The 14,681-nt window shown below is 47.0% G+C and overlaps 1 protein-coding gene across 15 annotated transcripts in view; it reads left to right on the forward strand.

Annotated features, from left to right (window-relative positions):
• ADD1 (adducin 1) overlaps positions 1–14,681 on the forward strand; it is an 86,248-nt gene that overhangs the window by 65,539 nt on the left and 6,028 nt on the right. For 8 of the 15 annotated variants that reach the window (XM_001150180.6, XM_001150965.6, XM_001150514.6 and 5 more), the window contains exon 13: positions 5,519–5,675. In XM_001150180.6, coding sequence (XP_001150180.3) covers positions 5,519–5,675 — 157 coding nt within the window. Of the gene's footprint in view, positions 1–25; positions 119–5,518; positions 5,676–14,681 lie in introns of all 15 variants that reach the window. The other 7 variants (XM_009447251.5, XM_009447248.5, XM_024355928.3 and 4 more) reach the window with 1 other exon arrangement.

Here is a 14,681-nt window from a genome sequence, read left to right on the forward strand (position 1 = left end):
CTGGTGACTCAGTTTACTGTTTCAGGATGCACCTCTCTCTGACTGTACGGAAACTATCGAAGGGCTCGAGCTAACAGAGCAGACCTTTAGTCCCGCTAAATCTCTCTCTTTTAGAAAGGTACTCACTGCCCTGTCCTCACTACCTGTCTATGCGCCTTGCTCCCCTCCCCTCCCGCTCCCCGTCTCCTCTCTTCAGGCATTGTCTTAGTTACTGAAGTAGCTTCAAATGGATCTTTAACCTGTTTGTGAGATTGTACAGAAGGTTCTGTTCTACCTATTCGATTCTTTAATTAAAACATTTGGTATGAGGTGTGATAACAATTTCCAGCATTCGAAGTTGTTGCTGAGAAATGGCCAGTCTGAGCAATGGGGTGCATTTCTGCAGTTCCGCACGGGACTTTGGTCAGTGCGTGTTTTGGGTTTCAGAATTTGCCTTTTCCGTAACGCTGACTGCAGACAGGCTCTTCTGGGCAGTCTGTTGCTGTTGGCAGTGTCCACTCCCGAGTGCCCTTCCACCCTCGCTGGTTCAACTTTGACTGTAAATGTCATGAATGTAGCCACTAGAGGTCATATCACTGAAAGATGCCATTTCAGAGGAATGGGAATTCAGACAGTCTTTGTCAGCCCTTGATAAAATGTATTTATTTGTACCTCAAAAAAAAAAAAAAAACCCTAAATAACATTTTTAAATGCCACAGAGGAGAAAGACTTAGGAGAGTCTGAAACCCCTCACTGTGATTCCCTTTGTGTGTGCGCATCTAGTATGTGGAGTAGGTGGAAGATCTGTCTGAACCCACCCACGTAGAAGGAAATCCTCCCTAAGAATCTAGGCTGCTAGTGTGCAGGAGTTGGTGCCACGCAGAAAGAGGCTGACCGTATGGTTGAAGAGTCTTAGCTGAGAGGTATGTTTATATTCTTGTCAAAGGAAATTTCCAGAACTGTCTCTTTCACTTGTCACACCTTCATTGAGATGCACGTGTCACTTTAGTGGTGTTCCAGTTCCCACATAGAAGCAGGTTTGTAGCAAAGATTCTGTATTCCTGTCTGTAATCCCTGCTAATAACATTATTTTGCATATTTACTTATTAATTCCACAGGTCCTGTTTTTCCCTGTGCTTAGAGCATCCTTCCGGCTGCCATTCTTGGAAGAGCTTCTCAGAGCAGGGGAGAAAGATGACTCTGCCTGTTGCTTGTTTTTCATCTTTTGGCACTTTGTTGCGGTCTTGTCAGTTATTCTTTCTCTCAGGTGTGTGAGGGCTGTGCAGGCCATGAGCCCAGCTGGCCTCCTGTGTAGAGCCCACGTGAGGGCAGCACTGAGGACCTTGTTAGGGCTCTCCAGAAAGCAGCCTGGGTCGCCGTGTTCAACCACCAGTTACAGCTTTGTGTGCTCTGTCCCAGTGATATTCAGATGTGGGTGTGTGTCACTGTCACCTGGGGGCTTCCTGAATGATAGAGGTAGGGTCCCTACCTTCTGAACACCATGCTCGCTGCGAGTGCTGCATCCAGGTGTCATTAGCAGAGAATACCACTGTATGCTGACCCCAGAGGAAGAGAGGTTGACCACCTGGACAGAAATCCTTGTTCCACCTTTGTGTTTTCTCTACCTCCTTATATCTGAAGTTTACTTTTGCACCCTTGATCTTTATCCCACTCTGGCTAAAATATCCCTCTTTTTGGTGAGAATGTGCTTTGGCTCCATGGGAGTCCTTTACTGGGCGATTGTTCCACTTCCTTTCATGTGAACCTCAAAGCACAGACAGTCTTGCTCCTTTTGGAACATGGAGCTGCATGTTGAGAAGTTGAGTTTTTCCTTGACCAAGCAAGGACGACTGTGTCCCACATACTCCCCTCCCCAGTGAGGCGAGCGCGTGGATGCCTGCTTCCCATCTGAGAACCTGAAGAATGGGTATTTGGGACTTAGGGAGCTGGGGCTTTTCTGGAAAGGACTTTCCTTTGCCTTCCATTTCTCCCTCACTGGTGATGGCCATTCCCACAGTGCAAGTGTTGCCCTCTGATAGAAGAAGGAACAGTAATCACAGTTCAGGAGTTCGCAGCCCAGCTGAAGGCTGTGTTGACTTTGTTTTGGGCAGCATAACATGTAACCTGAAATACATATACATATATATATATTTTTTGAGACAGGGTCTCACTCTGTTGTCCAGGCTGGAGTGTGGTCGGGCTGTCTTGGCCCACTGCAACCTCCACCTCCCGGGCTCAAGCAATCCTCCCTCCTCCCATCTCAGCCTACTGAGTAGCTGGGACTACAGGTGCACATCACCACACCTGGCTAATTTTTGTATTTTTTTGTAGAGACTGGGTTCCGCCACGTTGCCCAGGCTGGTCTCAAACTCCTGAGCTCAAGCAGTCCACCTGACTCAGCCTCCCAAAATGCTGGGATTATAGGGTGTGAGCCACCGCGCCTGGCATAACCTGAAATAATTTTGGCTGCCCTCTGGATTCAATTGCAAGTGAAGTGAAGGATTAGAGATGAAGATGTGAGTCTACACTGCAAGCTATTCAGCCCAGGGAAGGACTCTTGTGTTCCCATGTGCACCTCACCAGGGGCTGTGTTCTCCAACACCCTTCATGCTGTGTGGTAGAAATGCAGAGGGGCAATAAGCTCACCCCTTGGACTCTCTCAGTGACCTGTGTTGAGCACCTAACGTGTACATGGTCCAGCACTGGGAATGCCAGTCCAGATCCAAGTTGGCCCTGCTCGTAGATGAAAACCTGATGCTCAGGTCAGCCGCTAGTGCAGGTTGCACAGCCTCGGGTGGAGCTCTTGTTCCACCCAGGTTGCCTCAGTCAAGTATGGAAAGTGTTACTGGGCCTGTGTTTTGCTTTAGAGCCTTGTCAAGTGACAGGGAGGGTTTCTTGTCTGGGTTGTCCATGAGTGGTGTATGTTTCTCTGCATCTCAGTCATTGCTCTGTGTCCTTTCTTGCAGAGGAATGTGATTCTCTGTTCCCGTAACTGGTCTTGACAGCAGCTTAACCCTTAGCTGTGGTCTGTGGAGGAGGGAGCTCTCCACCACTGGGGACCTGCTGCGCTGTGCCTCGGGCTTCAGCTGTCTCAGTATGAGAGAGCCCCGCTTGTCCTTTGGGGCATCAAAATTGGGAACAAGGGTTTTGGTGTCTCTGTGCCAATGGATTTGTATTTGTATTTGTATTTGTATTTTGAGACAATATCTTACTCTGTGGCCCATGCTGGAGTGCAGTAGTGCGATCACAGCTCACTGCAGCCTCGACCTCTTAGGCCAAAGGAATCCTCCCACCTCAGCCTCCTCAGTAGCTGGGACTACAGGTGCATGCCACCATGCCTGGCTAATTTTTAAATTTTTTGTAGAGACAAGGTCTCACTATGTTGCCCAGGCTGGTCTCGAACTCCTGGGCTCAAGCAATCCTTCTGCCTTGGACTCCCAAAGTGCTGGGATTATAAGCATGAGCTGTGGCGCCTGGCTGATAGTTTATTCTTTGTTTGTTTGTTTGTTTTGTTTGAGACAGAGTCTTGCTCTGTTGCCCAGGTTGGAGTGCAGTGGTGCAATCTCGGCTCACCTCAACCTCTGCCTCCCACGTTCAAGTGATTCCTTTGCCTCAGCCTCCCGAGTACCTGGGATTACAGATGCCCACCACCACGCCTGGTTAATTTTTTTTGTATTTTTAGTTGAGACAGGTTTTCGCTGTGTTGGCCAGGGTGGTCTTGAACTCCTGACCTCAGGTGATCCACCCGCCTCAGCTTCCCAAAGTGCTGGGATTACAGGTGTGAGCCACCATGCCTGGCCTGATAGTTGATTCTTGATATTTGATTCCTTTACTAATTTTAACCACTTGATTTAAATGAACTTAAGCATTTCTCTTGTATCACCTTCTCATTTCATTGGCAGTGATATCAGGATGCAGGTGCAGCCAGCCAAACTGCTGTTGCTGGGATACCGTCTCTAGAGTGACATCATGTGAGGGCTCTCAGCAGTGGCCAGCCCAGCAGCTTCTCCTTCAGATAGTGAGGCAGGCCTCTGGTCAGGGAAAGACTTGGCTCGGGCCACAGAGCTAAGACATGGCAGACAGGACTCAGCTTCCTGTCTTGGTGAGGCAGGGCAACTTCTTAACGAAAAGCCAATGGGCCTCGAGTCAGACCTGGTTCAGAAGAGGGTTCCCTTTGACTTGTTGACTGTCGAGAGTCTCCAGGCTCCCGGGCAAAGGTTGCCTGTTCCAGCAGCCCATCTGTCCCTCTCGGAGCTCTGTGTCACTGGTCAGCACTGGGTACGCAGCATGCTAGGTGGTAACTCCTCAGCCCATCTCAGTCAGTCCAAGTTCCCCTGTCTCTGCTTGAGGAGCGGTTGGCCTGTGTGAGTTGAATTTCCCGAGTCAGTCCAGCTAGGACGCTCTCCATCTCTGGTGTTCACTCCGCACTGAGAGCAGCACTGAAGGACCAGGCCTGGCATCCAAAGAATTGTGGTTTCTCCTGTTTTTATTTGGTTTTGGAAGCTGTCAGTCATGTGCATGTGTGTAAGTGCTGGATAACTGTCTTAAAAGTGAGCTCCAGGGTAGCCGGGCGTGGTGGCGGGCGCCTGTAGTCCCAGCTACTCGGGAGGCTGAGGCAGGAGAATGGCGTGAACCTGGGAGGTGGAGCTTGCAGCGAGCCGAGATTGCGCCACTGCACTCCAGCCTGGGTGACAGTGCGAGACTCCGTCTCAAAAAAAAAAAAAAAAAAGAAGTGAGCTCCAGGGAATTGGGGGACATTTTCCTGCCCCTGACCCAATCAGGCTGCACTGTGGGCACAGTGCTGTGCTGGGGCAGGTGGCTGTGAGTGGACCGCACCCCCTGATGCCCACCCAGCCCACTGTGCTGGCCTGCAGGCTCCACCTCCTGCTTTAAGATTGGTGTGGTCTGTGAGCCGCCTTGGTGCTTCGCTTCCTTCTTTTTTCCTTTGGTACAAATTTTCAGAGTTTTCCAAATGCCTCAGCTAAACACTGGTGTCTTGGGGCATGTTGTCGTCTCTGAATGTTTTGGGATAAGTTCCAGGAACTATTTACAAACTAACCACAGTCAAAAGAACAGAACTTACCTGTGCTCTTAGAATATGAGCAAAGCTCTGAGCATGCCTTACGCTGAGTGCTGTACCTCGTGACAGTTTCTGATGTCATGAGGAAAACTTACTGACTTTTAAACAGTAACAGGAAAGGGCCTCTTCCCCTTCTGCTCCACAGTGAGGAGTGGGCACCCTCCCTGAGGTGCTCTGTGCTCTTGGGTCTGCACTGGGCTTTTGCTTCTGAAACCTGGAAGGCTCTGTAGGATTTCTTTTGTGGTTAATGTCTGTTCATCGTGGCACTGACCTGTGTTTCCATTATATACCACTGAAGGCTGCAGCTCAGCCTAGGCCTCGGGCCCATGGCAGTGCAGTCTCAGGGGTCTCTGCTCCTGGAAAGCCTCCTGCCCCTGCCCTGCCTGCAGCCTGCCTGGGAGGAGGGAGAGTCCCCATTGGGCCGGGCTCCTGCAGACCAGATGTGCCTTTCATCCACAGGGAGAGCTGGTGACGGCCTCCAAGGCCATCATTGAAAAGGAGTACCAGCCCCACGTCATTGTGAGCACCACGGGCCCCAACCCCTTCACCACACTCACAGACCGTGAGCTGGAGGAGTACCGCAGGGAGGTGGAGAGGAAGCAGAAGGGCTCTGAAGGTGAGTGCTTGTGGTCCTGGGCACGGCCACTCCAGAAGGTGAAAGTGCTCTGGGAACTTCTTTGTGGTCCAGGTGCTGGCTGTGGGTGGTGATAAGAATAGTCACATGCATCAAAGACAAACCAGAACTTTATCCAGTACTCATTTCCAACCTAGTCACTCAGGCCAGAGTGGAAGAAATTGCAGGCCGGGCACAGTGGCTCATGCCTTTAATCCAGCACTTTGGGAGGCCAAGGAGGGCGGATGACCTGTAATCGGGAGTTCAAGACCAACCTGACCAACATGGAGAAACCCCATCTCTACCAAAAATACAAAATCAGGCTGGGCGTGGTGGCTCACGCCTATAATCCCAGCACTTTGGGAGGCCAAGGCGGGCGGATCACGAGGTCAGGAGATCGAGACCATCCTGGCTAATACGATGAAACCCCGTCTCTAGGAAAATAGAAAAAAAAATTAGCCGGGTGTGGTGGCAGGCACCTGTAGTCCCAGCTACTTGGGAGGCTGAGGCAGGAGAATGGCGTGAACCTGGGAGGCAGGGCTTTCAGTGAGCTGAGATTGCACCACGGCACTCCAGCCTGGGCGACAGAGTGAGACTTTGTCTCAAAATAAATACATAAATACATACAAATACAAAATTAGCCAGGCGTAGTGGCGCATGCCTGTAATCCCAGCTACTCGGGAAGGCTGAGTCAGGAGAATCGCTTGAACCCGGGGGGCGGAGGTTGCGGTGAGCCAAGATCTTGCCATTGCACTGTAGCCTGGGCATCTCATAAAAAAAGAAATTGCAAAGTTAGGCACACTTGTGAGTGGCCCTGGCTAGGAGGGAGACGTGTGTAAATGACGATGTGGAGGACTAGTGGTGGCCGCTCACAAGAGTCTGTGTGCCGTACTAAGACACACGGGGGCCCCTCTGCCAAAACGAGTCTGACCCCGAAGATGTCCTGCCGTGGTCCCATCCAGCAGCTGTGACGAGAGGAGACAGCAGGACCGAGGGGCAACCCACAGAACTCTGGGCTGGAGGGCATTGGTCCTTCTCCCAGGGAGGTTTCTGTCCACATGGAGTGACCAGAACATTCACAAAAGAATTCACTAATTTGGATCAGTTAGTGGGAAAGCCAGCATGCATATTATTATTATTATTATTATTATTATTTTTGAGATGAAGTCTTGCTCTGTAGCCAGGCTGGAGTGCAGTGGCACAATCTCAGCTCACTGCAATCTCCGCCTCCTGGGTTCAAGCAATTCTCCTGCCTCAGCCTCCTGAGTAGCTGGGACTACAGGCGTGCACCACCACGCCCAGCTAATTTTTGTATTTTTAGTAGAGATGAGGTTTCACCATGTTGGCCAGGACGGTCTCAATCTCTTGAACTTGTGATCCGCCCGCCTTGGCCTCCCAAAGTGCTGGCATTACAGGTGTGAGCCACTGTGCCCGGCCCTGAATATTATTTTTAAGAGACATTTGTCTCTCTCTCTCTCTTTTTTAAATTAATTATAGTTTAAGTTTTGGGATACATGTACAGAACGTGTAGGTTTGTTACATAGGTATACATGTGCCATGGTGGTGGCACATGTATGGGTGGCACCCATCATCTACATTAGGTATTTCTCCTGATGCTATCCTTCCCCTAGCCCCACACCCCTGACAGGCCCTGGTGTGTAATGTCCCCTTCCCTGTGTCCATGTGTTCTAATTGTTCAGTCCCCACTTATGAGTGAGAACATGCAGTGTTTGGTTTTCTGTTCCTGTGTTAGTTTGCTGAGAATGATGGTTTCCAGCTTCATCCATATCCCTGCAAAGGACATGAATTCATCCATTTTTATGATTGCATAGTATTCCATGGTGTATATGTGCCACATTTTCTTTGTCCAGTCTATCATTGCTGGGCATTTGAGTTGGTTCCAAGTCTTTCGTATTGTGCATAGTGGTGCAGTACACATATGTGTGCATGTGTCTTTATCATAGAATGTTTATAATCCTTTGGTTATATACCCAGTAACGGGATTGCTGGGTCAAATGGTATTTCTGGTTTTAGATTCTTGAGGAATCGCCACACTGCCTTCCACAATGGTTGAACTAATTTACACTCCCACCAACAGTGTAAAAGTGTTCCTATTTCTCCACATCCTCTCCAGCTTCTGTTGTTTCCTGGCTTTTTAATGATCGCCACTGTAACTGGTGTGAGATGGTATCTCATTGTGGTTTTGATTTGCATTTCTCTAATGACCAGTGATGATGAGCTTTTTTTTCATGTTTGTTGGCTACATAAATGTCTTCTTTTGAGAAGTGTCTGTTTATCTCCTTCGTCTGCTTTTTGATGGCGTTGTTTTTTTCTTGTAAACTTGTTTAAGTTCCTTGTAGATCGTGGATATGAGCCCTTTGTCAGATGGATAGATTGCAAAAATTTTCTCCCATTCTGTAGATTCCCTTTTCATTCTGATGATAGTTTCTTCTGGTGTGCAGAAGCTCTTTAGTTTAATTAGATCCCATTTGTCAATTTTGGTTTTTGTTGCCATTGCTTTTGGTGTTTTAGTCATGAAGTCTTTGCCCATGCCTATGTCCTGAATGGTATTGCCTAGGTTTTCTTCTAGGATTTTTATGGTTTTAGGTCTTATGTTTAACCCCTCTTGAGTTAATTTTTGTATAAGGTGTAAGGAAGGGGTCCAGTTTCAGTTTTATGCATATGGCTATCCAGTTTTCCTAACACCATTTATTGGATAGGGAATCCTTTTCCCATTGCTTGTTTTTGTCCAGTTTGTCAAAGATCAGATGGTTGTAGATGTCTGGCATTATTTCTGAGGCCTCTGTTCTGTTCCATTGGTCTCTATATCTCTTTTGGTACCAGTACCATGCTGTTTTGGTTACTGTAGCCTTGTAGTATGGTTTGAAGTCAGGTAGTATGATGCCTCCAGCTTTGTTCTTTTTGCTTAGGATTGTCTTGGCCATACGGGCTCTTTTTTGGTTCCATATGAAATTTGAAGTAGTTTTTTCTAATTCTGTGAAGAAAGTCAGTGGTAGCTTGATGGGCATAGCATTGAATCTATAAATTACTTTGGGCAGTATGGCCGTTTTCACAATACTGATTCTTTGTATCCATGAGCATGGAATGTTTTTCTATTTGTTTGTGTCCTATTTCGCTGAGCAGTGGTTTGTAGTTCTCCTCGAAGAGGTCTTTCACATCCCTTGTAAGTTGTATTCCCAGGTATTTTATTCTCTTTGTAGCAATTGTGAATGGGAGTTCACTCATGATTTGGCTCTTTGTCAATTATTGGTGTGTAGGAATGCTTGTGATTTTTGCACGTTGATTTTGTATCTTGAGACTTTGCTGAAGTTGCTTATCAGCTTAAGGAGATTTTGGGCTGAGATGATGGGGTTTTCTAAATATACAATCATGTCATCTGAAAACAGAGACAATTTGACTTCCTCTCTTCCTATTTGAATACGCTTTATTTTTTTCTCTTGCCTGATTGCCCTGGCCAGAACTTCTAATAGTATGTTGAATAGGAGTGGTGAGAGAGGGCATCCTTGTCTTGTGCCAGTTTTCAAAGGGAATACTTCCAGCTTTTGCCCATTCAGTATGATATTGGCTGTGGGTTTGTCATAAATAGCTCTTATTATTTTGAGATACATTCCATCAATACCTAGTTTATTGAGAGTTTTTAGCATGAAGGGGTGTTGAATTTTATTGAAGGCTTTTTCTGCATCTATTGAGATAATCATGTGGTTTTTGTCATTGGTTCTATTTATACGATGGATTACGTTTATTGATTTGCATATTTTTTTTTGTTATTTGGTTGTTTTTTTTTTCTTTCCTGAGACGGAGTCTCCCTCTGTCACCCAAGCTGGAGTGCAGTGGTGCAATCTTGGTTCACTGCAACCTCCACCTCCTGTGTTCAAGCCTCAGCCTCCTGAGTACTTGAGACTACAGACACACGCCACCACACCCGGTTAATTTTTGTATTTTTATTAGAGGCGAGGTTTCACCACGTTGGCCAGGATGGTCTCGATCTCCTGACCTTGTGATCCACCTGCCTCAGCCTCCCAAACTACTGGGATTACAGGTGTGAGCCACCGCGCCTGGTTGATTTGCGTATGTTGAACCAGCCTTGCATCCCAGGGATGAAGCCAACTTGATCGTGGTGGATAAGCTTTTTGATGTGCTGCTGGATTTGGTTTGCCAGTATTTTATTGAGGATTTTTGCATTGATGTTCATCAGGGATATTGGCCTGAAATTTTCTTTTTTTGTTGTGTCTCTGCCAGGTTTTGGTATCAGGATGATGCTGGCCTCATACAATGAGTTAGGGAGGAGTCCCTCTTTTTCTATTGTTTGTAATAGTTTCAGATGGAATGGTACCTACCAGCTCCTTTCTGTACCTCTGGTAGAATCTGGCTGTGAATCCGTCTGGTCCTGGGCTTTTTTTGGTTGGTAGGCTATTTATTACTACCTCAATATCAGAGCTTGTTACTGGTCGATTCAGGGGTTTGACTTCCTCCTGGTTTAGTCTTGGGAGGGTGTATGTATCCAGGAATTTATCCATTTCTTCTAGATTTTCTAGTTTATTTGCGTAGAAGTGTTCATAGTATTCTCTGATGGTAGTTCGTATTTCTGTGGGATCAGTGGTGATCTCCCCTTTATCATTTTTTATTGTGTCTATTTGATTCTTCTCTCTTTTCTTCTTTTTTAGTCTGGCTAAATGGTCTATTTTATCAATCTTTAAAAAAAACCAGCTCCTGGATTCATTGATTTTTTTTGAAGGCTTTTTTATGTCTCTCTCCTTCAGTTCTGTACTCATCTTAGTTATTTCTTGTCTTCTGCTAGCTTTTGAATTTGTTTGCTCTTCTCTAATTCTTTTGATTATGATGTTAGGGTGTCAATTTTAGATCTTTCCCTCTTTCTCCTGTGGGCATTTAGTGCTATAAATTTCCCTCTAAACACTGCTTTAGCTGTGTCCCAGAGATTCTGGTACGCTTTGTCTTTGTTCTCATTGTTTTCAAAGAACTTACTTATTTCTGCGTGAATTTTGTTATTTACCCAGTAGTCATTTAGGAGTAGGCTATTCAGTTTCCATGTAGTTACGCAGTTTTGAGTGAGTTTCTTAATCCTGAGTTCTAATTCAATTGCACTGTGGTCTGAGAGACTGTTTGTTATGATTTCCATTCTCTTGCATTTGCTGAGGAGTGTTTTACTTCCAATTATGTGGTCAATTTTAGAATAAGTGCGATGTGGTGCTGAGAAGAATGTATATTCTGTTGATTTGGGGTGGAGAGTTCTGTAGATGTCTGTTAGGTCCGCATGGTCCAGGGCTGAGTTCAAGTCCTGAATATCTTTGTTAATTTTCTGTCTCGTTGATCTAATATTGAAAGTGGGATGTTAAAATTTCTCACTATTATTGTGTGGGAGTCTGAGTCTCTTTGTAGGTCTCTAAGAACTTGCTTTATGAATCTGGGTGCTCCTGTATTGGGTGCTTGTATATTTAAGATAGTTAGTTCTTGTTGTTGCATTGATCCCTTTACCATCATGTAATGCCCTTCTTTGTCTTTTTAAATTTTTGTTGGCTTAAAGTCTGTTTTATTAGAGACTAGGATTGCAACTCCTGCTTTTTTTTTTTTTTTTTTTTGCTTTTCTTTTGCTTGGTAAATATTCTTCTATCCCTTTATTTTGAGCCAGTGCGTATCTTCGCATGTGAGACAGGTCTCCTGAATACAGCACACTGACAGGTCTTGACTCTTTATCCAGTTTGCCAGTCTGTGTCTTTTAATTGGGGCATTTTGCCCATTTACATTTAAGGTTAATATTGTTATGTGTGAATTTGATCCTGTCATTATGATGCTGGCTGGTTATTTTGCCTGTTAACTGATGCAGTTTCTTCATAGTGTCGATGGTCTTTACAATTTGGTATGTTTTTGCAGTGGGTGGAACTGGTTTTTGCTCTCCATATTTAGTGCTTGCTTGCTTCAGGAGCTATTGTAAGGCAGGCCTGGTGGTGAGAAAATCTCTCAGCATTTGCTTGTCTGTAAAGGAGTTTATTTCTCCTTCACTTACGAAGCTTAGTTTGGCTGGATATGAAATTCTGGGCTGAAAATTCTTTTTTTTTTTGAGACGGAGTCTTGCTCTGTCACCCAGGCTGGAGTGCAGTGGCGTGATCTCGGCTCACTGCAAGCTCTGCCTCCCGGGTTCACACCATTCTCCTGCCTCAGCCTCCCCAGCAGCTGGGACTACAGGTGCACGCCAGCATGCCCAGCTAATTTTTTTGTATTTTTAGTAGAGATGGGGTTTCACCGTGTTAGCCAGGATGGTCTCGATCTCCTGTCCTCATGATCTGCCCGCCTCAGCCTCCCAAAGTGCTGGGATTACAGGCGTGAGCCACTGCGCCCGGCCGAAAATTCTTTTCTTTAAGAATGTTGAATATTGGCCCCCACTGTCTTCTGGCTTGTAGGGTTTCTGCAGAGAGATCTGCTGTTAGTCTGATGGGCTTCCCTTTGTGGGTAACCCAACCTTTCTCTCTGTCTGCCCTTAACATTTTTTCCTTCATTTCAACCTTGGTGAATCTGATGATTATGTGTCTTGGGGTTGCTCTTCTTGAGGAGTATCTCTGTGGTGGTTCTGTATTTCGTGAATTTGAATGTTGGCCTGTCTTGCTAGGTTGGGGAAGTTCTCCTGGATAATATCCTGAAGAGTGTTTTCCAACTTGGTTTCATTCTGCCTGTCACTTTCAGGTACACCAATCAAACGTAGCTTTGGTCTTTTCACATAGTCCCATATTTCTTGGAGGCTTTGTTCATTCCTTTTCATTCTTTTTTCTTTTAATCTTTACACTTTATTTCATTAAGTTGATCTTCAATCTCTGATATATCCTTTCTTCTGCTTGATTGATTTGGCTATTGATGCTTGTGTATGCTTCACGAAGTTCTCATGCTGTGTTTTTCAGCTCCATCAGATCATTTATGTTCTTCTCTAACCTGGTTATTCTAGTTAGCAATTCCTCCAACCTTTTTTCAAGGTTCTTGGCTTCCTTGCATTGGGTTAGAACATGCTCCTTTAGCTTGGAGGAGTTTGTTATTACCCACCTTCTGAAGCCTACTTCTGTCAGTTCATCAAACTCATTCTCTGTCCAGTTTTGTTCCCTTGCTAGCGAGGAGTTGTGATCCTTTGGAGGAGAAGAGGTATTCTGGTTTTTGGAAATTTCAGCCTTTTTGCACTGGTTTTTCCTCGTCTTTGTGGATTTATCTACGTTTGGTCCTTGATGTTGGTGACCTTCAGATGGCCTTTTCATGTGGATGTCCTTTTTGTTGATGTTGATGCTATCCCTTTCTGTTTCTTAGTTTTCCTTCTAACAGACAGGCTCCTCTGCTGCAGGTCTGTTGGAGTTTGCTGGAGGTCCACTCCAGGCCCTGTTTGCCTGAGTATCACCAGCAGAGGCTGCAGAACAGCAAAGATCGCTGCCTGTTCCTTCCTCTGGAAGTTTCGTCCCAGAGGGGCACCTGCCAGATGCCAGCTAGAGCTCTCCTATATGAGGTGTCTGTTGACCCCTGCTGGGAGGTGTCTCCCAGTCAGGAGGCACAGGGGTCAGGGACCCACTTGAGTTGGCTGTCTGTCCCTTAGCAGAGCTTGAGCGCTGTGCTGGGAGATCCACTGCTCTCTTCAGAGCCAGCAGGTAGTAACTTCAGTCTGCTGAAGTTGTGCCCACAGCCGACCCTTCCCCCAGGTGCTCTGTCCCAGGGAGATGGGAGTTTTATCTATAAGCCCCTGACTGGGGCTGCTGCCTTTCTTTCAGAGATGCCCCGCCCAGGGAGGAGGAATCTAGAGAGGCAGTCTGGCTACAGTGGCTTTGCATAGCTGTGGTGGGCTCTGCCCAGTGTGAACTTCCTGGCAGCTTTGTTTACACTGTGAGGGGAAAATGGCCTACTCAAGCCTCAGTAATGGTGGATGCCCCTCCCCCCACCAAGCTCCAGCATCCCAGGTCGACTTCAGACTGCTGTGCTGGCAGCAAGAACTTCAAGCCAGTGGATCTTAGCTTGCTGGGCTCCATGGGGGTGGGATCTGCTGAGCAAGACCACTTGGCTCCCTGGCTTCAACCCCCTTTCCAGGGGTGTGAAGGGTTCTGTCTTGCTGGCATTCCAGGCGCCACTGGGGTATCAGAAAAAACTCCTGCAGCTAGCTCAGTGTCTGCCGAAACGGCTGCCCAGTTTTGTGCTTGAAACCCAGGGTCCTGGTGTCATGGGCAGCCAAGGGAATTTCCTGGTCTGTGGATTGCGAAGACTGTGGGAAAAGCGTAGTATTTGAGCTGGAATGCACTGTTTCTCAAGCCACAGTCCCTCATGGCTTCCCTTGGCTAGAGGAGGGAGTTCCCCGACTCCTTGCACTTCCTGGGTGAGGCAACACCCCACCCTGCTTTGGCTCGCCCTCCGTGGGCTGCACCCACTGTCTAACCAGTCCCAGGGAGATGAGCCAGGTACCTCAGTTGGAAATGCAGAAATCATCCACCTTCTGCGTTGATCTTACTGGGAGCTGCAGATCGGAGCTGTTCCCATTCGGCCATGTTGCCTGTCACCCTGACATTTGTCTCTTTACGAACACAGTATTTCTGTCTGTTGAAGCTTCACCAGGGAGAGACCTCCTTTACTCGGTTTGATTCGTTAACACTCAGCGTTGCTGAGCAGTCATTGTGCCGGGCACATGCCCAGTGCTATTGTGCGTACATCTCATCTCATTCTCAAAGTAACCCTGAGAGATAGGTCATTTTCCCCCGGCTGGAGCAGAGGAATAGGGAGCTCAGACAGGGCGGCTCCCAAGAACGAGGTTGTGCGTGGCCGAGCCCTGATTCAGACAGAAGCACACTGCCTTCCTCACTGAGTCTTTGGTCACAGCAGTCAGCCCCGGCCTCTGTGCAGGGGGACGCTCTGAACGTCCTTACTGTGCTTGTGTGTAGGGCTTGGGGTTTCTGACAGAAATTCTCTTTCTCCATAAACTTTGAGGGTTTCCTGTGCAGGTGTGGTCACAGGCCGGAG

Source organism: Pan troglodytes, chromosome 3 (genome assembly GCF_028858775.2).
Source record: "Pan troglodytes isolate AG18354 chromosome 3, NHGRI_mPanTro3-v2.0_pri, whole genome shotgun sequence".
In the NCBI taxonomy this organism is placed as follows: Eukaryota; Metazoa; Chordata; class Mammalia; order Primates; family Hominidae; genus Pan; species Pan troglodytes.